Genomic DNA, 25,813 nt, shown 5'->3' with positions numbered 1-25,813 from the left:
AGAAATGTTGGAGGGCTGGGACACGTGCTAAGCATGGGGCTGAAGCTGGGATGGGAAAGGAACTGGGTTGGCTTTGGAAGTGGGATGCACATGGCAGTGGATAGTGATGGGATAGACTAGGAGGCATGGACCCCTAAGGGTCAGAGAGGGGCTGCGGATGGGCCAAGGATGGGCTGCTATGTGTGAGCTGGGTTGAGATGAAAATGGGTTTAAGGTAGGATGGGACGCTCCGGGAATGGAGATCAATGAAGCAGTGGGTGGGGACTGGGCTGAGTTCGGGGCTAGAAGGAGGGCGAGCACCGAGGTGACCGACGGGGCAGGTGAGGGTTCGGGACGTGGGTGGGGCGGGCACGGGAGCGGCGCTTAGGGGCGGCGGGTGAGGGGCGCGAGGGCGCCCGGGGCAGGCCGGGAAGGGGGGGCGGGCCTCCCCCTGGGCCGGGCCGGGGCGGCGCTAGGACCGAGCGAGCGGAGGGAGCGAGCCGGGCGGAGCCAGCGCCCCCCGCCCCCCGCCGGCCGGCTCCCCTCCCCCGGCCGCTGGCTCGCTCGGCTCGCGACGCTGCAGAGGCTCCGAGGCGGCGGCGGCGACTCCCTCTTTCCCTCCCTCCTCCTCCGTCCGCCCGTCCGTCCGCGCGTCTGTCCTTTCGACCCAGTCCGGCCTGAAGCATGGCCGGCGTCAGCTTCAGCGGCCACCGCCTGGAGCTGCTGGCGGCGTACGAGGAGGTGATCCGGGAGGAGAGCGCGGCCGACTGGTGAGCCCCCCGCCCCCGCCCCCGGCCTCTTTGTCCCCGCGCCGCCGCCGCGCCTTTGTTTCCCTCCCGCCCCGCCGCCCTGCCGCCCGGAAGGGAGGGGGACCCCGAAATGGTGCAGCGGGCCGGGAGAGCCGGGAGGGGCTGCCTTTGTGTGCGCCGGGGGAGGGGCCGGCGGGCCAGGCGGGGCACTGCCGGGCCCCAAGCGCTGGGAGGCGGCCCCAGGCGCGCGGTGGGAGCGGCGGCCGGACGCGGCCCGGAGGACGCGGGGTCCCGATTTGGGGCCCGGGGCCGCGTGGCCCTGCGGGAGCCCATCCCCCACCCCACCTCCCGGGCTCGGGGGACAGGTGTGCACGGGGCGGCCAAGGGCACCTTCGCCACCTTCGAGCGGGCGAGGTCCGGACGGGGACGGGGCGGGGATCTAGCTAGCGGAGCCAGCGCAGCCTGCCGGGCTCATCCCGGCTGGGCCACAGCACAAAGGAAAGCGAGGGCGGGGGAGGAGCGGAGCGAGCTGGGGGCCGGGCGCCCCGCCCACCGGGGGCCTCTCGGACTGGGCCACCCTCCCCCCTACCCCCGCCCCGCAACCTGGGCTGGAGTGAGGTGGAAGGATGTTCCCTGCCACATGCGACCGCGAAGTGACTGCCTTATTGCCGCGGGTCGCGGAGGAGGCAGGGGTGAGCTCTCCTCCTCTACCTGAACGGGACTGCGGGGACTAGGCAGCTGGGCTAGGGGGCACCGAGCTGCCTTTCTAAGGGACCAGCTGAGGTTCCTTGGGAGGAAGCCCTCTGGAGAACAAGTGTGGAGGGAGCCCCCAAAGAGGGCTGAGGAGGTGAGCAGATCCACGAGCCCCTAGCAAGGGGCATTTGGTCCCTGATGAGGGAGGAGCTGGGCCGCCCCTCTCTCCGCCCCCCAGCTGTTGTCTCCCCCTGAGCTGGGGGAAGGGATGGACCACCTGCTCTGGGGCTGGCGGCCCAGGGTGGTGGAAAAAAGAAACCGGGGGGTTCCTCACTGCCCCATCCTGGAATCCTCTTCCTCGAGTAATACTCTTCTCCTGGGGAAGGTTCCCATCTGGTTCCTAGGCCTCCTCTCCCTGCTGGCAGATGGGAACAGGCTCTTATTGAGGAAACTGAGGCAAAGAAGAGGGTGGGACTGAGGGACCCCGCTTGGGCTGGCTTTACCTGTACACTGGGAGGGCAGCCAGATGGGGACTCTGACATGGGGGCTGGAGGAGGGAACGAGATGGCTGGGCATCCATGGCACGGTACTGCAGCACTGGCCAGCAGCCAGGCCTGGAGGGATGGACGCGGGAGACAAGCTCTCCTGTCCTGCAGGTCAGTCACAGGAGAGGCCAGCACAGGCTCAGCAGGCAGGCGGCCCACCCATTGTCTCAACCCTGCTCCAGGGGGCCTGAGATCATGAGAGGAGCTCTGGGCAAGAGGCCGGCTTGGCCTGGAGAAGGAGCTGGCTTTGGGATAAGGCCCCGCCTGAAGAGAGGCACAGCTCACCCCAGAACACCTCCTTCGCCCTCCAGTCTGGAGGGATGCTATATACCACTAGCCCGTTTTCTCCTAAAAGCAGAGCTCTGGTGGCCTATTGCCAGGGCCACACAACCCCTGCTGCCCTACATCTTGCTCAACAGAGGCCTGCCCCCCACCCCCGCCCCGCCAGCAGCATCAGTGTGGCCAAAGCGAGTTATTCATCACTGGTGTGCGTCACCCCCCATCTGGGTTGTGTGTGGGACACACACAGATGCACACATGTACCCTCGCACATGCACACATTCGTTCACTAAGGGCCCAGATAGCATTTTGAAAAAAGGGTGTGAGGATCACTTTCTGCACAAGAGGACATGAGTACCCCAGCACCGAGCATGGAACCATGGGTGCAGTGAGATCTGAAGACTCAGAGGCAGACCCTGCACATAGATCCAGAGGGAGGGGCGTCTTGGGTAAATTGCTGTCTGCCCCCTCTTACCTTGTCTCCAGTGGGAGGGGTGGTTGGGGGGAGTTCACTTCTAGGTGGCAGGGCCTCTGAAGTGGACCACTACTCTGGCGCAGGGAGCAGGGGACCCAGGAAATGAGGTTGTATAGTGGGAAGGGCCACTGTTGCCCTGGTTGTGATATGACTCACTGTGACCATACACAAGTTCCTGGTCCTCTTGGAAAGACAGGGATTGGGCCCAGCCCTACCTGCCTTTTAGCACCACCATCCTGAGAGTGATGGTCCTGAGGGGTCCACCTGCCGCCAGCTGCCCACCTGAGCTCACCCCAGGGCCTCTGGAACTGCAACATTCTAGCTTTCACCTCACGCAAGTTCAGTTTCTGGGTAGATGTCTTCTAAGTTGGTGTCAATATCATACATACTTCTGGTGTGCAGTGTGCTGGACCCCAGGCCCTGAGAGCAGGATGTGCTGATTGACTGAGTCAGCATTCCTGCCTTCACGAGGCTTACAATTGGGGTCGGTGTCTGTCTCCAGGAGTTGGAGCTGGTGAGATGTGTAGGTGCCTGGCCCCTACCCCATCCTGATTCTGTTTCACCAGCTCCCACCTGGTGCACCACCAGGCTCGGGGTGCCTCTGATGGGGTTGAGAAGCACTGGTCTTTGTATTCCTGCTGGGATGTGGTGGGTGCTCTGGGAGACGCAGCTCAAGGGAGACTGCTGGGGGCCAGCACTGGGCCCTGAAGAACGGAAGGATTCCACTGGGAATAGGAATGGGGTAGAGGAGCAGGTCTTGCCTTCCATGCGAAGAGAACCACATAGGTAGAGCCTCCAAAGTGCACCCTGTCCAGAACCCTGCTTGGGTCAGGGAGCTGTCAGAGGTGTGGCCCAAGTGTGTGGTGTGGATAGGGCGGTCCAGTGGAAAGGGAGGCTGGAGGGTTTGAACTGGGGTATGGTTTCTACTGGGGAAGGGCTGTAGCTGGAGCAGGAAAAGGTGGCCTGAGGTGGGTAGGCAGGGCCTTAGGATGAAAGGTGCCCCAGAGAGCCTGGGCACGTTAAGACAGGTGATCTCAGGGAGGTGTGATGTCTAGAGCAGTCTCTGGGAACTAGGGTCCCTGGGCTCTTCAGTTTCTCATCTGTGTATGGAGAGGGACAGAGCCTGCTTCTCTCAGGGCCCTTTGTTCCCGTAGTGGGTTAGAGCAGCAGGACAGGTGGTGGGACAGCTGTGCTGGAAGCAGCTGTCAGGGACAGGCCAGGGCTGGGGGCTACAGTTGGACTAGGAGCTCCGAGCCCTACAGCCCACCTGAGTCCCTTCCTGGAGGTAGGAAGTGGGGAATCCAGGAAGGGGAAGGGCCACAGCCATTTGGCCCTGGCCATAACTCCTGAGATGTACCCTCCGTCCCTCCCGCCTTCATTTCCTTCATCCCTTCACTTCCCTCCTTTCTCTTCTTCCTCCTCTCCTTGTTTCTCCCTCTGCTTCTCCCCTCCCCTTTCTCTTCCCCCTTGCCCTCCCTTTCTGCCTCCCCTCCTCACAGCCCCAGCCTCATGCCTTGGCACCTGGGGAACAGGAGTTTGGAGAAGGGGTTGAGCCCTTCCAAACCTCAGGGGCAAGGCCCTTCCTCCTAGGCTCTGGCTTTCCTCCCTCCCAGAGGGTCCTTAGCCTGGGCCTGCATGGGGTGATGGGGGAGGCATCTCTGCATTCCTTTCCGTGAAATGGATGCTCTGTCACCGCAGCCTATCAAAAGGAGCCAGGGCACACGAAGCCAGGGAGGAGGAGGAAGGAGGAAGGCTGCCAGGTCAGCTTTCTGTTGAAGCTCAGGCAGAAGGAAGGAAAGGCCAGCAGTCTCAGGAGGCCTCAGCCAGGGCGGAGGCAGCCTGGGGGCTGGAAGGCCTGGAGCTCCTGGCCACCCTGAGGCCACAGTCTGGGCGAGAGTGACTGCAGTGACCTCATCCCCATTTCAGAGAGGCGGAGATTGAGACTGAGGGCGGGTCCCCAGGGTCCTTTGTGTTCAAGGAGAATGCAGCTGGGGTGGGCCAGTCGTGTGCCAATTGCAGGGTTGCCACGGTTACTGGGGGATGCCCAGAGTGGTGGGAGCATCAGGTTCTCTCTCCTCCTCCTTCCCTCCCTGGGGGAGGAGCTGCGGGAGGAGCAGCAGCGGGGACCAAGGCACGTGCCAGGTAAGTTCCTGGCACTAGCCAATGGGGGGTGAGGATGGTGGTAGCCAGGAAACAGTAACCAAGGAACCGTCACCTTGGAATCTCCATCACACACCCGCTCCACTGGGTTGTAGGCTGGCAGGGCCAGGGCCGAGATGTGGCACACTGAGCTTGACCAGTCAGCAATTTCTCCCCTCACTGCCTGCTCCCCACCTGACCCAGGCCTCCAGCGGCACCCTGTTGGGCTCCTGCTTGAACCCATGCGTGGCCCTGTTGTCATGGCGACCGCAGGAGCCCTCCCCGTTCCTGTCCTTCCCACTCCATGTCCCTCCACTCCCCAGAGCTGTCCCCACCCAGAATTGGCAGCCTGGGCCCTGACAGTTTGACAGCCACCCCTCCCTCTCCCCAGGGCTCTGTACACATATGAGGATGGCTCCGATGACCTCAAGCTTGCAGCGTCAGGAGGTAGGAATTCCAGCCATTCCTTCGCCTTCCTCTCCACCCCTCCTCAGTTGTTTTCTTCCCCACCCACCTGGCTCCGCGCCACCTCCCTGCCTGCATCCACACTTGTCTGGGTCTGGCAGGTGTCCTTCCTTCGGTCATCCCTGTGTCTCCAGGGTGGGGAGGGAGCTCGGAGCCTTGTTGAGTGTTGGACTTCTGAGAAGGCTGAGCCTCCAACAGGGAAAGTGACTTGCCTGAAGCCACACAGCTGGGACGCTTTGGGGGAAGGGCCCTATTCACCACCTTCCCCAGAGCCAGAAGGCTTGATTTTGCCTCTGGGCACTGGCACCTGGTGAGACATGGTGATGTGTGAAGAATGAGACCTGAGGATGTGTGAAGAACAAACACTTCCTCAGTTCTACCCCAAATAGGCCCTGCAGGAGGCAAAACTAGATCCCTGTGCACCCCGCCCCTGCCCCCATACAGACCAACACGAAACTGGGACCCACACATCCCAGAGGCCAGAAGACCCCTTTTGGTGCCTGGGGAGCCCAGGAGGAGTCTTTCCTTTGAGTTCTAGGCTCTTTTTGGGAAGGGTTTAGGAGGCAGAGAGCCCTGACACTCTCCTGATTACTCCAGAAGGGGGCTTGCAGGAACTTTCAGGCCACTTTGAGAACCAGAAGGTCATGTACGGCTTCTGCAGCGTCAAGGACTCCCAAGCTGCTCTGCCAAAATACGTGCTCATCAACTGGGTATGTGGCCGTGGCTGGGGAAGGGAGCTTAAGGCCCAGAGCAGTCACCCTTACCCTCAGCCCTCTGGAAAGGGAACCCCACCAGCCCCAGAGAAGATGCACCCTATCATGTAGGGCCCCTCTTGTCCTTTCCTGACCCCCTCTTTGCTGGGTACTTTGCAGGTGGGTGAAGATGTGCCTGATGCCCGTAAGTGCGCTTGTGCCAGCCATGTGGCCAAGGTGGCTGAGTTCTTCCAGGTGTGTGTATGGGGCCAGGGCTCTTGAGAGCGGGGACAGCCACCAGGGCCTGCATGCTGAGGTTGTGATGGCGGCGGTGGGGGGGCCGACTGAGCACCGCCATCTTCTTGTGGAAGGGCGTCGATGTGATCGTGAACGCCAGCAGTGTGGAAGACATCGACGCAGGTGCCATCGGGCAGCGGCTCTCCAACGGGCTGGCGCGGCTCTCCAGCCCCGTGCTGCACCGGCTGCGGCTGCGAGAGGATGAGAATGCCGAGCCTGTGGTTAGTGTGTTTTTGGCACCCGTGGGCTCTGCCTTCGTGGCCTGGTGCCTGAGACTGGCCTGTCCAGTTCCTCTTAGTCCTCACCCTTTAGGTGTGGGGGGGGTCCCAGAGCATTCAGTCTGCTCATTCTGGGTCCTTTGACACCGAAGGGCACCACCTACCAGAAGACAGACGCAGCTGTGGAAATGAAGCGGATTAACCGAGAGCAGTTCTGGGAGCAAGCCAAGGTATGGAACCCTGAGCCTGGCCCGGCTGAGCCGCCCCTCATGGGCCCCATGGGGCAGCTCTGTGTCCCTCAGTGCAGCGTCATGGTTCATGCCACATGCCCACCTCCTGCCCTGGGTTAGGGACGAGCCGGAGGGGCAGGGGCCAGGCGCCCAGGCTCAGGGCCTACCCTTGCTCACACCGGGGCTCGCAGAAGGAAGAAGAGCTGCGGAAGGAGGAGGAGCGGAAGAAGGCTCTGGATGAGAGGCTTAGGTTCGAGCAGGAGCGGATGGAGCAGGAGCGGCAGGAGCAAGAGGAGCGTGAGCGGCGCTACCGGGAGCGGGAGCAGCAGATCGAGGAGCACAGGTGAGCCCTCCCGCCCAGCAGTGCTCCAGGGCCCCCCGGGCACACCATAACGGGTGCTGGCTGCTTGTCGTTCCAGGAGGAAACAGCAGACTTTAGAAGCGGAAGAGGCCAAGAGGCGGTTGAAGGAGCAGTCCATCTTTGTAAGTTCTTTGCCCAGGCTTCCGGTCTCCTGGTCAGGGAAGTGAGGATGGTCCCTGTGTTCTGGGCCTTGTGGGGAGATGAGGGCTTGGGGGACGGTGCTGGGTGTTCTGGGGACCTGCATGGGCATGGGGTGCAATGGAGTATCGGGCCGGGTACCTCGTTATCTGGGGCTCTGGCCATGGAAAAAGACTACCTTGGAGAAGCTTGTGCTCTAGACTGGAAGAGAAAATCCATCTAGACCCAGAGCCTCACTGACCAGGCTCCCCCTCCTCTCCTGGGGGTGGGGGGGGCTCTAGGCAGATTAGACACTGTTTTTATGCTCTAGGGGCTGCCAGGCCTGGTCCCACCAGAGGAGTGCTGTGGGCAGCGTGGGTGCGTCTGGGCCAGTGCTGAGCATCTGTAGCCAGTGTGCAGTGTGTCCTTGGAAGGAGCCACTTTTTCCAGGGGTGCTGTCTGAACCTCTAGACGTTGGGAAGGGCGCATAGGTCCTGTGGATTGGTCCCTGAAAATCACAGCCAAGTCACATCTTCATGCTTTGAATTTAGTATTTCAGAAATAGCTAATGTCATACAGGACTGAGCATAGCTTAGTTCAGGAAGGAAGGTGGGTTGATAGTCATCTGGATTGGGACTGTGGTGGGCAGATGCAGGGCTGTGGGGACTCAAATGGGCTCCAGAGTCACACCCACAGGAGACTGAGAGACAGGAGGCAAGACAGTCCTGTAGGCACCGGCATAAGTCACTCCAGTCACATTGGCCCTTAGATGGGATGGGGACGATGTGTGGCTGGTAAGCTCCAGCCCCAGTCATTCATTCAACACACACCTGCCACCTGCCACCTGCAGAACATGATGGAGAACAAGCTGGGCAAGACCTTTTTTTTCATAATAAGTTGATTCATGTATTTGTTTTAATTATGGTAAAATATACATAACATAAAATGTATCACTTCAGCCATTTTAAAATCTGCAGTTCACTAAGTGGCATTAAGTTTATTCACATTGTTGGACGACCACCACCACTCTCCATAAAGCACAAATTCTCCCCCTCCCCACTCACCAGCCCCTAGCAGCCACCATTCCACTTTCTGTCTCTATGAAGCTGACTACTCTGGGGACCGCCTATCAGTGGAATCATACCATATTTGTCCTTTTGTGTGTGGCTTATTTCACTTAGCATGATGGCCTTAAAGTTCATCCGTGTGGTAGCATGCGTCAGAATTTCCTTCCTGTTGAAGGCTGAATCCTATTCCATTGTATGGATATATTATTTCCTTTCACAGTGGTTTTTTTTTTTTTTTTTTTTTTGTGACAGAGTGACGCTCTGTTGCCAGGAGCCAGTCTGGAGAGCAGTGACACGATCTCGGCTCACTGCAACCTCTGCCTCCCAGGTTCAAGTGATTTTCTTGCCTCAGCCTCCCGAGTAGCTGGGATTACAGGCACGCGCCACCACGCCCAGCTAATTTTTTGTGTTTTTAGTAGAGATAGGGTTTTGCCATGTTGGCCAGGCTGGTCTCAAACTCCTGATCTCAGGTGATCCACCCACCTCTGCTTCCCAGTGTTGGGATTACAGGCATGAGCCACCAGGCCCGGCCAATAGTGCAATGGCGTGATCTCTGCTTACCGCAATCTCTGACTCCCGGGTTCAAGCAATTCTCCTGCCTCAGCCTCCATGTAGCTGAGATTACAAGCATGTGCCACCACGCCCCGCTAATTTTTTGTATTTTTAGTAGAGTTGGGGTTTCTCCATGTTAGTCAGGCTGGTCTTGAACGCCTGACCTCAAGTGATCCACCCACCTTGACCTCCCAAAGTGCTGGGATTACAGGTGTGAGCCATCTCTCCTGGTCTTTTTTTTTTTTTTTTTTTGAGACAGTCTCACTCTGTCGCCTAGGGCGGAGTGCAGTGGCACGATCTTGGCTCACTGCAACCTCCACCTCTTGGGTTCAAGCGATTCTCCTGCCTCAGCCTCCTGAGTAGCTGGGATTACAGGCAGGCTCCACCATGCCTGGCTAATTTTTGTATTTTTAGTAGAGACAGGGTTTCACCACGTTGGTCAGGCTGGTCTCAAACTCCTGACCTCGTGATCTACCCGCCTTGGCCTCCCAAAGTGCTGAGATTACAGGCGTGAGCCACTACACCTGGCCTGATAAAGTTTATTTTTATGCTGACATTTCAAATACACACACATGCAGGTAGACAGATAGTGTTGTGAACCCCCTGACCTGACTTATTTTCACCAATTATCATCATTTCAGGCAAAATCTGAAAGAGCTTACCATTATTTTCTAGTCCTATCTGGTCCCTCAAGTATAGTTCACGTAACAGTGAAAGTGGACATTCTCGCAGGTCACTGTGGTAGCCTTGCCACTTCAGGTCCTCTAAGGAAGGGCACATGTGAGAGACTTTGGGATTTAGCATCATAAAATGCTTTCTCTTGGCTTAAGATGCTGTTCTGCTTTCTCTCCCATTAAGAATTGTGTTCCATGTCTGGGTTCCCTTTTTGCCTGGGCTGCAGGGGAGCTCTCATGTGTCTGAAAATGCTTTAGGCACAGCAATGGCTTTGACCCATGTGGTTAGTGTATTGACCTCTCTCCATTCCCTGGGCCTTACTTGTTTTGGTGTTGTTCACATGGTCGGTAGTTAAAGCCTTTGGGGTAGCTGCCTCTGGTCCTTTCTTGAACAAGGCAGAGGAACCAAGCAAGTGAGATTGCAGCAGGCAGGGGGCAGAGCCCCAGCAAAGGCTGGTGGGACATAGGATCGTGGGAAGGCAAAGAGCCTGTGCTGACTGGAACCCCGTGGGCTGAGGAGCAGGGGAAATTTGATTGGGAAAGGAGAACGAGGTCAGAGGAGGAGTTAGACTTCATTCTGGGGGTCAGAAAGTTACCGCTGAGGTGACAGCTCTCCTGAGGTGGGATGCTACAAAGGGTCCTTCCCCTAGTGCCCCTGACAGATAAGCTTAAGTTCTAGATTATATGCTCAAAAACCAGAGCAGCCCTGGGACTTCACCCCTTACAGCCCTTCCTGTCCAAGCTGCCCCCTGAGCAGCAGCGGATGCCGAATCAAATAAGAAGCCGTTGATGTGTGAGTTCAGTTGAGCAAACAGGCGCCCGCCTTGTGCTGGCCACCTGGAGACCCCAGTCATCCTGTGTTGCTCACGGCGGGTGGCAGGAGACTCCGGAAACAGGAACTTAGGATGTGGTGTCATCGTGGTGGAAGCCAGGAGCACTCTGTGGGGACCCAGAGGAGGAAGTGACCTGAACAAGCGAGGGACCTCTTCCCCAGGAGGCTCTGCCTACCCTGCAGTTGGAAATCAGAGGGCCTGGCCTGGCCCCAGGGCGGGGAGCAGGCATTTGGGAGAGAGGCTGAGCTCCCATGCTGAGGCTTGGAGGTGGGAACGGGTGTGCCTGTTCTGGGAACTGTGACTGCGTCGTGCTGAGGACTTGATGTCTACATTTCACTGTATGTGGGCGCCTTGGGTGGGGGCTGGGGCAGGGGGTGGTGTTGGAGAGGTGACGGCTAGGTCAGGCAGGGGTGGGGACATTGGCCAAGCGATGGCCCTTCCTACCCAAAACAACGTGTGCAGTGGGCAGGTGGAGCCAATAGGTGATGGTGGGGCCAGGGGCAAGCGGGTGGCACAAGCCTGGCTTATGGGTGCTGCAGCGAGCCCCTGGTGATGGCTGCTTCAAGGCTTGCAGGTGGTGTCTCCAGGGCTCTGGCACCTCAAGAGAAACTGGAATTCTGACTTCAGCATGAAAGTTCCTGGTTTTTAAGTGGTGGCAACTAATTAACATGGTTTAAAAATATCATACCAGCAAAACAAAAGCCATCTGTGGGTCATATTTAGCCAGTGCTTGCTGTGGCTCTTGGGAACCCCTGAGAGATTTTAAGCTCAGGAAAATAATGGTCTAAACCACATTTTAGAAAGGTCCTCTCAGGGCCTATGGAGAGCAAATAAGGCAGGTACCAGTGAGGATGGCTGGGCCGTGATGCCATGGTCCAGGCAGCAACATTGGGAGCATGGTGACCCCGGCACTGGGGTAGGAGGTCCGAGAAAAGTTATCTGCAAAACTTAAGAGTGCTCCTGGATGGCTCTAGGCTTCTGCTTAGATATGGGGATGAGCAAGCAGGTGAATGAGCCTGGTGCCCAGAGGCCTGGCAGGTCAGAGATGAGGTGGTCAAGGGCCCTGAAGGAAGAGAGGCCTGTGTGACTTGGTTTCAAGGGGCAGAGGTACCAGCTCTGAGAACCTTCCTGCCAGATCATGAAAGAAGCATGGGGGCTATCAGAAGGCTGGGCATTGGTGGCTCATGGCTGTAGTCCATCCTACCGCTTTGGGAGGCCAAGGCAGGAGGATCCCTTCAGCCCAGAAGTTTGAGACCAGCCTGGGAAACATAGGGAGACCCTCACTTCTACAAAAAAAATTAAAATTAGCCAGGTGTGGTGGTGGAAACCTGAGGTGGGAGGATTGCTGGAGCCCCAGGAGGCAGAGGTTGCAGTGAGCTGTGATTGCGCGATTGCACTTCAGCCTCCGTGACAGAACAAGAACCTGTCTCAAAAACAAAATAAATAAATAAAATACAGAAAAAAGAAGGTGGATAGGTGCACCAGACCCTGTCTCTTTGGTTTCTAGGGTGACCATCGGGATGAGGAGGAAGAGACCCACATGAAGAAGTCGGAGTCAGAGGTGGAGGTGAAAGCGGGGGCACCAGCCAGGTGAGGTGGGCAGGGACTCCCTCAGCTGGCCTGGCCCAGCCTCAGCCTTTTCCTTGTGCCATCAGGAGGCAGCAGCCATTATTGCCCAGCGGCCTGACAACCCACGGGAGTTCTTCAAGCAGCAGGAAAGAGTCGCGTCGGCCTCTGCGGGCAGCTGTGATGTGCCCTCGCCCTTCAACCACCGACCAGGTAGTCCTAGGCCTCACCCCCACCCAACCCCACTCCTCAGGTTATGGCCCTGAGCCTCTCTGGGACTCTCTTGGAAGGGAAGCCTTGCCCAAGGAACCCTTGGAGAAGGCGACACCCTTCATCCAGCGTGCATCCACCCACCACTTCCCAGGTGGCAGGACCCCAAGAAAGGCCAGGGGTGGTGTCGAAGTCGCTTGTGGCTAAACAGTGGGGAGTGCTGGGACCTGAGGGGCAGCTCTGGCCTGGGCTGAGGCACAGCACTGGCCACGGGGAGCAGCCAGGCTGGGGTGAACTAGGTCTGGCCTGGAAGACCGGGGTGCATGCGGGCTAGGCTCTTGCCCAGGCCCTGAGTGAGCCTCCTGGAGCTTGCACTCAGGTGTCCCTGTTCTGCTTATCACTGTGCTGCTTTTGCCTTCCCTGAAGCTCTTCCCTACCCTGTCTGCTGGCCTGAGTGTGCTTGCCCCATGCTGGGGTCCCGATGCAGGCCATGTCTGCTGTGCTGCTCTCAGGCTGGCTGTGTGTCTGGGGCTGGTGTGAGGCTGCGGCTGGCTTGGCTGAGTGCGCCCTGGCTGAAGGCAGCTTGGACATCCAGGGCCAGCCCTGGGGGCGGGACAGGCCTTGGCAGGGGTGGGGGAGACTGACCCTCTCTTGTCCTCTGTCTCTTTCTCTGTCTGTCTCTCTCGGCAGGTCGTCCGTACTGCCCTTTCATAAAGGCATCGGACAGTGGGCCTTCCTCCTCCTCCTCTTCCTCCTCTTCCCCTCCACGGACTCCCTTTCCCTATATCACCTGTCACCGCACCCCAAACCTCTCTTCCTCCCTCCCATGTAGGTAGCAGCCCCAGGCCTCGGCGGGGGTGGTAAGGAGGGCCCCGCTTCCCAGCAGCCCCCCACCGTCACTCCCCCAGCCTGACCGCTGATCTCTGGTGTTTGTCCCCAGGGCAGGCACTGCCTGCCTCTTGCCCCTGGCCCTGTGGGGCACTGGCCCCAGGGGCCTAGCTTACAGGGTCTGGAGCTGTAGTCTGGCCCCTGGGGGGGGCTGGGGAGCTCCCAGCCCCCACCCAGACTCCAGAGAGGAGGTGCTGGCCAGGCCCCAAGGTGGACAGTCCTGTCCCACCCGCCTCCCCTGCCCTCACTGACCCATCTGGGGTTTGTTCCACAGGCAGCCACCTGGACAGCCACCGGAGGATGGCGCCCACTCCCATCCCCACGCGGAGCCCATCTGACTCCAGCACCGCCTCCACCCCTGTTGCTGAGCAGATTGAGAGGGCCCTGGATGAGGTCACATCCTCACAGCCTCCACCACTGCCACCACCACCCGCATCAGCCCAAGGTGAGAGAGGGACCCTACCTGCACCAGGGCTCCCATCGGCATTCCCTGGCTGAGAGCCCCAGGTTGCCATGGTAACCATTCTCCAGGGATCTGGGCCACCCAACACTAAGAATGCACTGCCCTGGAGGCGGCTGTGCGGGGAGGAGCCCTGGTGTGCAGTCAGACCTGCCCTCTCTAAAGCTCAGCACCTGACTTCTCAAGTGGGAATCAGGCCTTCCTCCCAGAGCTGCCAAGGGGCTTAAAGTCACTGGGGTCACTGGGTAAGGGGGCAGTGGGACACCTGCATGGAAGTCCCTGGCTCCCTCATTCCTCACATTGTTGGACAACCACCACCACTGTCCATAGGGCAGGGTCTCCATCCGCCCCCAAGGGAGCTAATTGCATGTCTCCTCTGCCTGTGCTGTGACAGAGACCCAGGAGCCCAGCCCTAGCCTGGACAGTGAGGAGACCAGAGCAGCAGACCCTCAGGCCTGGGCCGGCCCCATGGAGGAGCCCTCCCAGGCACAGGCACCTCCCCGGGGGCCAGGCAGCCTTGCAGAGGACTTGATGTTCATGGAGTCTGCAGAGCAGGCTGTCCTGACTGCCCCTGTGGAACCTGCCACAGCCGACACCACTGAGGCCCACGACGCAGCTGACACCATTGAAACCGACACTGCCACTGCTGACACCACTGTTGCCAACAATGTACCCCTTGCCACCACCAGCCTCATTGACCTATGGCCTGGCAATGGGGAAGGGGGCTCCTCACTCCAGGGCGAGCCCAGGGCCCCCACACCACCCTCAGGTACTGAGGTCACCCTGGCAGAGGTGCCCCTGCTGGACGAGGTGGCTCCGGAGCCACTGCTGCCAGCAGGCGAAGGCTGTGCCACCCTTCTCAACTTCGATGAGCTGCCTGAGCCGCCAGCCACCTTCTGTGACACCGAGGAAGTAGAAGGGGAGCCCCTGGCCACCCCCCAGGCCCCAATTCTGCCCTCGGCCCTTGAGGAGCTGGAGCAAGAGCACGAGCAGGAGCCAGAGCCCCACCTGCTCACGAATGGCGAGACCACCCAGAAGGAGGGGACCCAGGTGCAGCAGGGGCTGCCTGGTGGGAGGGATGAGAGGGAGTCCAGGCTGAGCAGGGCACTGGTTCTGCATTGCTCAGGCTTGCACCAGTACCCCCTTTCTGTGTGACCCACATTATTGGAGGGGAAGCCCATCCCACCCGCCAGCTCTGCTTTTGTTCCCAAGGCAGGCATCCGCGTTGCCCCGGCAACCACTGATGGAATCATAGGTTGCTGGGGAAACAGGCTCAGGCCTGATAGGTCAGCCCCAGTCCCGCTGGGTGGGGCCAAGTGACCTGATGCTTTCCCCTGCAGGCCAGTGAGGGGTACTTCAGTCAATCACAGGAGGAGGAGTTTGCCCAATCGGAAGAGCTCTGTGCCAAGGCTCCACCTCCTGTGTTCTACAACAAGCCACCAGGTAGTACTGGGGTAGATGATGGGGAGGAATTTCGGTGGGGAGGCTGGGTTTGAATGTGGGCAGCCACCCCACCACTACCCACCACCCATAGAGGCTGGGGACACAAGCATGGGTCGGCTAGGTCCCTAACTCATCTTCCCTTCTAATGCCATAGAAATCGATATTACCTGCTGGGATGCAGACCCAGTTCCAGAAGAGGAGGAGGGCTTCGAAGGTGGTGATTAGCAGTGGCGCCAGCCCTAGGCTGCCCTTGCCAAGGCCGCCCACCTGCATCGGCCTCTGGCCAGACGGCCTGCCGTGCCTGCATTCGCAGCAGCTCCGCCTGGCACCCACTCCGGATTCCGGCCCTGGCTGGGGACTTGGCTGCTTCCCTACCCACAGGGCCTGACTTTTACAGCTTTTCTCTTTTTTTTAAAGTTGATAGGAGACTTGTACAGTTGACTGGTTTTCCTCCCGTTGGTAGTTGAGACGCTGTTGCAAATTCCACTCCTCCTTCCCTGGTCCAGATTGTAGCTGTTAGTCCTCCCTGCTCAGCTGGCCGGGGTGGAGGCCTCACCCTGCTTGGGGCCTGGTGTGGGGGGAGCTCCGGTGGGAAAATGTTCTCCACCTCTTTTCCTAGTTTTATGTTTCTTGGAAAAATATCACTTTGTATTCTCTGTCCAGGGCTTCAGATATTTTGCACGAATTTTAAAACATGGCAATAAATGGCTCGTGGGCTCTGGCTCCCTGGGACCCCCTCCCCGCCCTTCTTTTGACCCCTCCCTGTCTGGCCCAAAGGAAGTAGCAGGCCCAGCTGGGGCCCCTGGGCTACCCACCCCCCTCTCCTGCCGGGCAGGTCCCAGGCTGGAGGCCCTAGGCGCGGTTCAGGTCAGGGCTATGGATGGGGCCCAAGGGCTTGAGTGGCCCCTCCCCAACTCCTTCCTCTTTGCTTGGGTTCCTTTTTCACGTTCAGTAACTTTTTTTTTTTTTTTTTTTTTTTTTTTCTTTTCTTTTTTTTTGGAAAGCACAAACTTCTGTAACGGGTCGTGCTCATGTCTGTTAATAAAGAAATCCAGATCCCTTTGGGCTGCCGCCTGCCCTAACCCAGGTTCTCAACTCCTCCCACCTCCGAGGCCGCAGCACCTCCCTGCTACCAGGGGGCGCCCTCACCCGACTTACAAGGCCCGTCAGACACTGGGTGGGGGGCTGAGGCTTCCAGGGGAAGCCGCCTGGAACCTAGAACCGCCCGAGGAAGATTGATCTCAGACTTAGCTCTGCATCCTTAGGCGGTCTTGTGGCGGAAATGCACGTTCAGAGTTCTTCCTGCCAAGGCCCCGGCTTGTCGCCAAAACCCTGGGCGAAAGCAGCGGGTGCACCCTCCGCTTGTACCAAACCAGATCACACACCTTTATTATCCTCAAAATGTAACAAACGGGATAAGAAATCCCTCCCTCCCCCCGCCCCTCCCCGCAGTCCAGGGAAGCATTTAAAAAGCCCCGCAGTCAGGCCAGGAGTTCGCCGGTGGGGCCCGGGGCGCCGGGCGCCCCTCTATACGGCTGTAGTCCTCCCGAACAAGGGGATGGAGACCGGCAGGCGCCAAGCTCCGTGCTCCAGGGGCTCGCGGCTGCTGAGCTCTGAGTCGGTCCAGCTGGGGAAGACCCGGCGGCCGCGGTCGGCCTGCAGGCAGAGGGTTGGGCAGGGCGGAGCGGGCCGAGGGGCGCTGGGCAGGTGCAGCGCCGAGTTGTAGCCCCGGTCCAGGAAGAGCGGCTTGTAGCTGGGAGGCGGCTGCTCCTGTTTCTCCGCGCTGTCGCGGCGGCTCAGGAAGGGCGTGACGATCTTGCGGTAGAGGCCGCGCGTGTCCGTGAGCACCTCGCTGTAGGGCGGCGGCGGCTCGGCCATCAGCACCGCTTCTTCGTAACACGGTGGTTTGGACATGTCCGAGTCCGCTGCGGAGTGGGAGGCGGTCGGAGGGGGTGAGGCCGCCGGTTTCCAGCCTCTTGCAGAGGCTCTGGCCAGGGATCGCCCGCGCCCCAGCCCCAACCCGAGCCCAAGCCTGAGCACTAGACCGCCGCCGCCAGTGTTCTCCCGGGGGCGGCGGGTGGAAGCCCTACGGGTAAGGAGCGAGCCCGCCCGCGCCGACGCCCCGCCCACCCCCGGCGGCCCGGTTCGCCCCCTGGCGGAGGTCGGTACTCACCTTGGCGCGGGTAGCTCCAGGGCCGCGGCGGCACCGACAGGTGCGGAGGCGGCGGATGCGGGAGCGCGTGGTGGTGCGGGTGCGGGTGCGGGTGTGCGTGCGGCTGCGCGGGCCCGTGGTGCAGCAGCGGGTGCACGTGCACGTGCGAATGCGAGTGCGCGTGCGCCGGGGCCTCCAGGCGGCTGCGGTGCGGTGGTGGTGGCGGCGGCACCAGGCCCGGGGGACTCCCGGCCAGACTGCCCTCGAGCTCGAGGGGCTCCAGCTCTAGGGCACGCAGGTTCTGCTCGCGCAGTCGCTCCTCCTGGCGCCGTTTGAGGCGGCGGCGCAGGAAGCTGCAGAAGCAGCAGAGCAGGACGATGAGACCCCAGATGAGCCAGAAGCCGGCGAAGCACGTGAGGAACGTGTAGGTGCCCTGGGACATCACCATGGCGGCGGCACGGGCGGCGGGTCCTCAGCCGCTTCACTGGACACTGGGCTCCTCTGTGTGGCCCCGGGCCCGCGCCACACTCTCAGGTGCCGCCAGCGTCACTCGGGGACCCGCGGCCGGGGGCTGCCCGTGGCAGGTCTCAAGTCGTGCGCGCGCCGGCGGGGGACAACAGCGGCGCCCGCTCCTTCCCATGGCGCCGGCGGGCGCGCGGGCGTGCCTCACCCGGGGCCGCGCAGGACCTGCAGGGCAGACATAGGGCGCAGTGAAGGCGCGCCGCGGCCCCCGATGACTTCCCGGCCCCCGCCCGCGTACTTCGCAGTCCGGGGAAAGCCTCCTCCGTGGGAACCCCGCGCTCCCCTGGGGCCAGGTGACGTCACCGATGAGGGTGACGTCACGCTCGAGGTTTCCTCGGTAGGGTTTCCCCGATCTGAGCCCCGCCGCCGCGGCGGAGCCGGGGCGCTGAGGGGAGCCGAGGCGGGCCAGCAGGGGGCGCGCAAAGGCCAGACTCCAACTCTGAGCCCGCACGAGAGATTCGCCATCCGCAGCCTCCCGCTGAAGGTACCCTAACTGCGAAAGGGTTTCAGGAGCCTGTGCGCACCAGGTCGCTGAAGAGGCGTCTCGGTGCGGTTGCTGTGCTGCGGGGAAAGGGTGGCACATCTCCTAGAGCCTTACATACAGCCACCCGGCGCCCTATGCAGAAGCCGGGCTGCCCAAAGCCCGGACGCCCGGCACCGCGTCCTCCGGATCTGCACCGCTCCCACAGGAGAGCTGCAGCTGGTGGCTCCGACTCGTACTGTGTGCCACCGGCCCTGCCTTTGCGCCTAGCGCGCCGGGCGTGAGCCAGTCTTTCTCCTCCTTTCCTCCAGGGCGCCCTTGCCTACTACAACTCCGTTTTCCCGCCTCCTACCCGTGCACAACCCCACTTGGCTCTGCCTCTGTCTCCAGGCTGCCGTCTCCTTTTCCCTCTCAGCAGAGGGGAGGAAAACTAGATGATTGTTGGAAGCTAGTCTTTTATATCCACCTGGTCCTGCACTCCAGATAGGCATCTCTAGTTCCGCTTCCTCCTCTCCACAGCCGGGAGGGGGTGGGCGGTGAGAGGGGGAACCTTGCACCCTAAGAGATAGGTAGGGGGGAGCCCTGAGAGTGAAGGGTAGCAGGTGACTGCTCACCGCCCCCACAGAACAGAACTGAGCCTTTCCTGAATGCCTTATACACACAGGTTTGAACGAAAGCCTTTGGGGTAACTAGAATGATTCCTATTTTATAGATGAGGAATGGGGAACAACTGGCTGTGTAGATGGCAGGTGGTGGAGCCATAATTTGAACCCAGGCCTGGCCACAAAACCCTAGCCTGGGTGGGGTGGGTGGGAGGCTGTGGCCTGGGCTACTTTGTGGGCCTCTTCCAGGAGCACCACGGACCCTCCTACCTTCAGCACACCCAAGGTACACACTCTAATTTGAGAACCACCGGGAGCCTGAGCCCCAAGCTGAGGGGAAGCCAGGCCATGGGCCACCCCACACCTCCCCAGGTGACACCCGTCTGACTCCATGGCTGCCTTCAGCCACGTGCCACTTGGTGCCCATGCCAGTCCCCTTCTCCTGGGCCTGCGTTCCAGAACAGACAATGGCAGGAACCATAGCTCTGCCCGCCCCCTCGACAACCCTGCCATGAAGCTGCCATGGTGACGCAGCCCAGATAAAAACACGATGCTGCCAGTCACTGGGAGTTAATTAAATCTGTTATTCTTTTCCTGAGCCATCAGGAATGCTCTGAGGAAACTGGCACTAACCAGAAGTCCCCCTGGCCTGCCAGGCAGGAACAACTCTGGGTCAGAAAAGTTACTTCTAGGGCTGGAGATGATGGGGGTTAGCTGAATTAGAAATATCTGTCAAGGATATTTCTCTTTCCAGGCAGAATCCTTTCATCAACACCACCTTGTCCATGTGGTGGTTGTGCCCATTTGATAAACAGGTTGATAGGATCAGAGAGGGAAATGACTTGCCCCAGGTCACACAGCTCAGAAGGGGAGGAGCTAGGATTTAGCCTGAACCTGAATCCAAATTCTGTGTCAAAACACTCCCTATGTGATAAGCCAGATGAAGTGGCAGCCATGGGGGCACTGGGCAGACTGGCCAGCTAATAGACAAAATGTACATTCTTGTTCCTTTCCACCAGGGCCCTGGCATGCCTGATCACCAGCCCCACGATGCTGTGGAATAGCAGGGTGAGAAAGGGCTACAGGATGAAGGGGAGATGGAAGGGCAGCTCCACGTTAGCAAGAGACAAAAAGTGTCAGCAGGTTGGGCATGAGGCCAGACAGGGCAGGCCACACCCAGGATCTGCTGGGTGCCATCATAGCTGCATTTTATAGACCAGGCAACTTTGGGCCAAAGAGAGGAAGGTTCTTGCTTAAGGTCACACAGTTAGCCCCCTGGCCCTAACCTGGCTCCAGCGCCCAGCTGGCGCGACGGGGGTTTGATGCTGAACACCATCCCTCGTCAGTGTCACACCAGGCCCACAGGACTGCATTCCTGTCTGACGCCTCTCTCCCAGGTGCTCAGCAGACTCTTATCTAACCCACCATAGGTCCTCAATACATAAACATCAGAGGTTCATTCAGACCTTTCAAAATGCTCTACCTGACTAGGCCAGACGTTGCAAAGCCTCCGGAAAAAACTGTGCCCCCTTACTGCTCCCTTACTATGTGAGTTCTTGCCCTTGTCTGGGAGCCTTTCAGACTCAGAGCCTGTCTGCAGCCTGTTGCTCCCAGCCACTCCCTCCACTGCCCACACTGCTCCAGACTGCTAGTAGCAAATACCTGCCTCCTCCTACCCAATGCGCTCAGGGGCCAGGAGCTATGCCCTTTGGATGGACCGAAGCCTGTTATTTTGTTACTTACATTCTGTTTGTTTTCTTTTCTCTTTTCTTACTTTTTTTTTTGGCCGAGTTTTACTCCTGTTGTCCAGGCTGGAGTGCAATGGTGCGAGATCTCAGCTCACCACAACCTCCACCTCCCAGGTTCAAGCAAGTCTCCTGCCTCAGCCTCCCAAGTAACTAGCTGGGATTACAGGTGCCCACCACCACGCCTGGCGAATTTTTGTATTTTTAGTAGAGATGGAGGTTTCACCACATTGGCCGGGCCGGTCTTAAACTCCTGACCTCTGTTGATCCTCCCGCCTCAGCCTCCCAAAGTGCTGGAATTACAGGCGTAAGCTGCCACACTCGGCTCTCTTTTCTTTCTTGAAGGTTATTTGAACATCTTTTAGGGTTCCATCTTGATTTATCTGTAGTGTTTTTGAACCATATCACTTTGCATGGTTTTCTTGGGACACACACTCACTGGGAGCATGGCGGGGGGATGAAAGCGAGACCCTGGGTGAGTTTGTTAACCTCCAACTTGCCTGAGTTTCCTCACCGGTGAAGATGAAGCTAATCCATGATGGTGGCTTCTGAGCTGAGGCTGCAGAGATGTGTGTGTCCCCGGGGTGCTCCCTGCCTGAGGGCTGGACACCACAATCTCTTCAAAGCAGGCTAGCATTCTTGTCATTTGGCAGATGAGAACACTTGGCTCAAGGAGATTAAATGACACCCAAGGGCACACAGAGCCAGGGGCTGGCTGCGCTGCTGTGGGCACCTCCCACACTGCCCTCTGCACAAAGAACCCTACACTTCAGGCTTACACGCCAAAGCACGAACGATCTGCTACTGGGTCCTTATCTCAGCAAAGAGCCCACCATTCATTCCATCCACCACAACCTCTGCAGAGTAGCATCTGTCCACCTCCATTGTTCCTCCTGCCACTGCCTTGGCCAGGCCAACACTTGTCTTTCCCCTGGCCCCCATCATCATGCTTACCACTGTGTGGTGTCCCTGCCCAGCCTAGTCACTCTTCACAACACCACACTGCCTCAGGAGCCAATCCAGCATTTAACATGGCTTAGATCCGGGCCTCTCAAACTTAAGCATCAGAACCACGTGGAGGCTGTTAAAACAGTGCTGGGCTCCATTCCCAGTGCTGGATTCAGTCGGTCTAGGATGGGGCCTGGGTGTGCATTTTTAGCAAATTCCCAGCAGATGCTGGTACTGCAGGGCCAGGGAGCACACTTTGAGAACCACTAGTCACCCAGAAGAGCTCCTGCCAAGGCCTCTTAGGTCCAGCTCACCTGAGCCACTTCACCCCCCAGGGATGGGAAGCCCAATGATACCAGGATGTTCTGGGGCAGCCAGGGTCCAGCACCATCAGTCTTACCAGTTGGCACCCTGTAAGTAGCTCAAGAACCACCTACGGAAGGAGAGACTGGAGGGCTCATTACCTGTTTGGCCTTTTAGCTGTGGGACTGGCAGTATCTCAAGGGCTGGGTCTACATCCAATTCATTCCCAGGAAGTGTTAGCCATTCACCAAAATGTCAAAGAGAGAAAAGCCATCACCTAGCCCTTGCCTGGCAGGGTGGTTTATAAGCAAGTGGAGAACCGATATGTCTATGTAAATCAAAGGAAAAGGCTGCATGGAGGCACACACCAGGGCGCTGGGGGATGGGGATCGGAAACCCCAGGCAGCAGGGGCTCTGGGTCACACCTGGACTTAAAGCTAGAGCTGCTGGTCTTGAAGGGAAGGGACAGGAACTCAGAGCAGGAGGTGGCAGCTGGGGGACTGGACAATCTGATAGCCTGTCCTGCGTGCCTTGCACACGCCAGGCCCACTACTGGCCTCTATGCTAGTTATCTCACGAACGCCCAGGAGGTGGCTGCTGTTCTCTCTACAGACAAGGATGTAGGCACAAGGAGTGGGTCCAGCTCAGGTCTCCATAGCCAGATGGTGTGAAGCCCAGGTGATGGATGACAAAGCCCCCAGTCCTGGCAGGAAGGGCATTTCAGGGAGCCCACTGGTAACATCCTTACACCCCTCCCACACTAACACAGAGGAACTGAGGCCAGAGGACTTGACAGGACTTGACTCTGCTCCCACAGTCAGCCAGGCTTGGAACTGGCCAGAACCTCCCTCCATCTAGGTGAGGGTACTGAGTGGCACCCTTGCTTGCAGGTAGGTGACATAACCCTCACACCAAGCCAGGAACCCAGGGCTTGGGAAACTACAAATAAGACCACAGAGAATGGGGCCCCGTTGGGCTTATAGGTGGAGAGCTCTTACTCAGGCCAGTGTCTACTGTGCTCAGCTCTGGCTCTCTTCAGGGCAGGGTTTTCGGAGACCAGGTTCCTCCACTGAAACCTCAGCCTGTGGCTCTCTGTGCCTCCATCCCTGCAGCTAGCATGGAAATAATGATCTGACCCTCCAGGGAAGGTGGCCACAGGGGGATGACGGTGATACCTGGTGGGGGTAGACTGGGTAACAAGCAGAGTGCCAGGGGATAGCCCTGAGTTCAAATGTGGCTTCTGCCCTCACTGAGCCATGTGATCCCATTCTGGCTACTCCCATATCTGAGCTGAAGTTTCTTCAGCAATAGGACAAGGGTGCAAAGAGGAGAACAGAACTCCCTCTAATGAGGGATCACCCTGCAGCCTCAAGAAGCTCAAATGCAGAAAGCAGCCCATGGCGCTACACTGTGCGCAGCCTGGAGGCGGCCGAGCAAAAACTGCTGTGACCTCCACGGACCAGAGGTCTCAGACACAGGACCCTTAGGTTGGACACAGTTCACAGACATGTTTTTAAAACAATCCATTTTCACAATCAATTTTTAAAAAACACTCTGATTAATTGCCAACATTTAAAAATCCAGGAGATTGTATATAAAGGTCTGGATTTCTGGCTCATCTTGAAAATTGGACAGTCAGGTCATACCAAGTCCACATTTCACACGGTGACAAAGATTGGAGCTGAGAGGCTCCCTGGCCCATCTCACTCATTCCATTGCCCCCCTAATCCTGGAAGCATTTGGGTTTCCAGTGCCTGGAGCTAGACAGAGCACCCACAGGCTGCAGCACTGCACAGGCCCATCTTCGCTAAATTTTCTCTCCCACAGCCAAGACTGCAAGCTGAGCAGGCCACGGAGCCCATGAGCCGAGGACCAGGGGTTGGGGGATTCCCAGGGGACTGGGGCAGCCCTTTGCTGCTTGGTCTCACCCAGAGGGAGAAAATGGAGGAAGGAGGAAGTGAAGAAGGGATGGAGAAAGCTAGCCCTGTCCTGTAATCCATCTGGGGGAGCAAGAATTTGGCTGATTTTGCTGGAAGCAGAAAAAATGTACCAAGACATTTTTTGGGAATGTCCTCACTAGATGAAAGTGCAGGAAGGTTAAGAATGCTCTTCTAGAAGGCTCTACGGTTCTTTTCTGCCTGGGTTACAAGAGAAGTTAGATAGCAGGCAGAGAGGGGCTTTGCCCACAGAGAAGTCTGCACTATAGACTCAGCTCTGCCACTTACGGGTAGTGTGACCTTGGGCAAGTCACTCACCTCCCTGAGCCTCCCTTTAGAGTCTTCATCTCTAAAATGGGGATAATAAACTTACCTTGTGCAATTGTTGTAAAAAATTAGGAGATAATAGAGGCAGAGTGCTGAACACAGGTCTCACAGAGCAGGAAGGGAATGAAAAGCACCTGTGAGTAATTCCCCAGGCGCCCCTGCCTGCAGGAGACTCAGGCCTGACCTCCAGGGCACCACCCATCTATGGGCATCTTATGCCAAGGCCTCAAATGCCAGTCACCTCTAGTATGCCTCCCCGGATGGGAAAGGAAACCCAAGGGCGGTTGTGGTCGCTGGGATGCTGGATCTGAAGCCCGTGGTCGTGGCTGGCATCTGCTGAGTCAGGCCTGGGAGAGCTGGCAGGAGGGCCATTTCTCTCTCCAGCATGATGCCTGCTGAGGGGAGGTTGGGAGGGGAGCCAGAGGTCATTTCCTCTGAGTCAGAGGCCATTCTCCTCCCAGAGGAGCTCCCCTGGAGGACCGGGCACCTCCATGTGGCCCGGGCCTCCCTGCCGGCCAACCTGCAAGCCACTCAGTACAGTTGGGGCATTGTGTTCAGACAAGAAAGGGGCACTTGTGATCCAGACAATGGGCTGGGTCGCTCCCATTTGGCCTGGGCTTCAGCTTCCCTGGGTCAGCAATGTCCTTTCCTCTGCTCCTGCCCACTCTGCTTCCACCCCTCCCTGGAGAATGGTGGCTAGAAACTCGGAGCAGAGACTCACCGCGGGCCCCTGCCCGGTGTGGCACATGCCCTGGCTGTGAGGAGGAGGAGGGATGCAAGCTTCGCTCCTCTCCCCTGGTAAGAAACATCGCCCCTGGGGGAACCCAACTCGACTCAGGTCATGTCCAGGGCTGGCGCGATTAGGCCCTGGGTGTTGGTGGTGGTTGGGTGGGTGGGAGGCTCTATGGTCAGAGACCCCAGCCCCAGCCTCCAGTGCCTCCTCCTCCCGTGACAAGCCCAGGGGCTGGGCCACCCCCACGTTTTCAGCCACCCCAGGAGCCCTGCTGCGACGACTGCAGCCACGTGGGAGCCAGCCCGTGCCCACGGCCGCTCGCCCCCACCCCCACCCTCGACGGGCTGTGGAGGCAGGCACACCCAGCCGGGCCAGAGGGGCGACGTACCCCCGCCGCGCACTCCTCTCCTCCTGCGCCCCCGAGCTGCGGGCTCGTGTGGGGGGAGGGGGGAAAGGGGGGAGGGGGCGTCGCCGCCCCGCAGTCGTGTTGCCGGGGAGCGCAACCCCGTTGCTGTGGCAACCGTTTCCAAGCGAACTGGTGGCGGCTCGCGCCCCGCTCCGGCTCCCTCGCTCACTGGCGCTCTCCCTCCCTCCGGTGTGGGCTGGGGGAGGGGCTGCCCGCGGCCCAGGCGGGGGTCCGGGGCGGCGACCCGGGGCCAGGGCGCAGAGCTGCACGCGGGGAAGGGCTCAGTCCTGGGACCATCTTCCGCCCGCGCTCAGTGCCCGCCCGGCCCGCAGCCGCCGCGGTACTCACGGGCCCAGGCATCCTCCTCGAGCTCGTTCTCCTGGCTCGGGGCGAGTGGCGCGGGCCCAGCGGACAGAGCCCCGGGCCTGCGCGGGGAGGCGGCGGCGGCGGCGGCGGCGGCGGCCCGGGGGAGCAGACAGTGGCAGCGAAAGCGGCTCCGAGCGCTCGGCTGGAGCCACGGGGCGCGCGCACGGGCGCGTACACGGCGGGTGCTGAGCCCGGCGTGCGCGCGCGCGGCGGCCGGCAGAGGGCCCCCCATCCCCCGCCACACGCCTCGAGGAGGCTGCCCCCGGAGGGAAGGAGGGGGAGGACGGACACCCACCTGCGGCGCCGAGACCCGACTCTCTCCAGCCTGTCCGGCTCACACCCGCCAGGGCACCGTCACA

The 25,813-nt window shown here is 59.5% G+C and overlaps 2 protein-coding genes across 6 annotated transcripts; one reads left to right on the top strand and one right to left on the bottom strand.

Moving 5' to 3' along the window:
• Positions 1-439: 439 nt before the first annotated feature.
• Positions 440-15,991, top strand: DBN1 (drebrin 1). 4 transcript variants are annotated; one of them, XM_032269870.1, is made up of 15 exons: positions 440-749; positions 5,251-5,306; positions 5,922-6,034; positions 6,197-6,271; positions 6,388-6,534; positions 6,684-6,761; positions 6,953-7,104; positions 7,181-7,244; positions 11,873-11,932; positions 12,021-12,144; positions 12,832-12,969; positions 13,304-13,474; positions 13,884-14,539; positions 14,830-14,932; positions 15,087-15,991. In XM_032269870.1, the coding sequence occupies exons 1-15, from the start codon at positions 664-666 to the stop codon at positions 15,155-15,157; spliced, it is 2,094 nt and encodes a 697-aa protein (XP_032125761.1). In that variant the 5' UTR covers positions 440-663; the 3' UTR covers positions 15,158-15,991. The 4 variants fall into 4 exon arrangements, with proteins under 4 accessions (XP_032125761.1, XP_032125762.1, XP_032125763.1 ...); XM_032269872.1 differs by lacking the exon at positions 440-749 and adding an exon at positions 1,334-1,420; XM_032269871.1 differs by lacking the exon at positions 12,832-12,969.
• On the bottom strand, positions 15,862-25,614 carry PRR7 (proline rich 7, synaptic). Of its 2 annotated transcripts, XM_032269894.1 has the most exons (3): positions 25,437-25,614; positions 17,106-17,771; positions 15,862-16,857 (listed from the first exon to the last, which is right to left on the bottom strand). In XM_032269894.1, the coding sequence occupies exons 2-3, from the start codon at positions 17,530-17,532 to the stop codon at positions 16,460-16,462; spliced, it is 825 nt and encodes a 274-aa protein (XP_032125785.1). In that variant the 5' UTR covers positions 17,533-17,771; positions 25,437-25,614; the 3' UTR covers positions 15,862-16,459. The 2 variants fall into 2 exon arrangements, with proteins under 2 accessions (XP_032125785.1, XP_032125786.1); XM_032269895.1 differs by lacking the exon at positions 25,437-25,614 and having other exon boundaries at positions 17,106-20,503.
• Between the last annotated feature and the right edge of the window lie 199 nt (positions 25,615-25,813).

This window comes from Sapajus apella, unplaced genomic scaffold (assembly GCF_009761245.1).
Source record: "Sapajus apella isolate SASKATOON/1434 unplaced genomic scaffold, GSC_monkey_1.0 scaffold200, whole genome shotgun sequence".
Lineage (NCBI taxonomy): Eukaryota > Metazoa > Chordata > Mammalia > Primates > Cebidae > Sapajus > Sapajus apella.
This window is presented reverse-complemented; position numbering and strand designations above follow the sequence as displayed.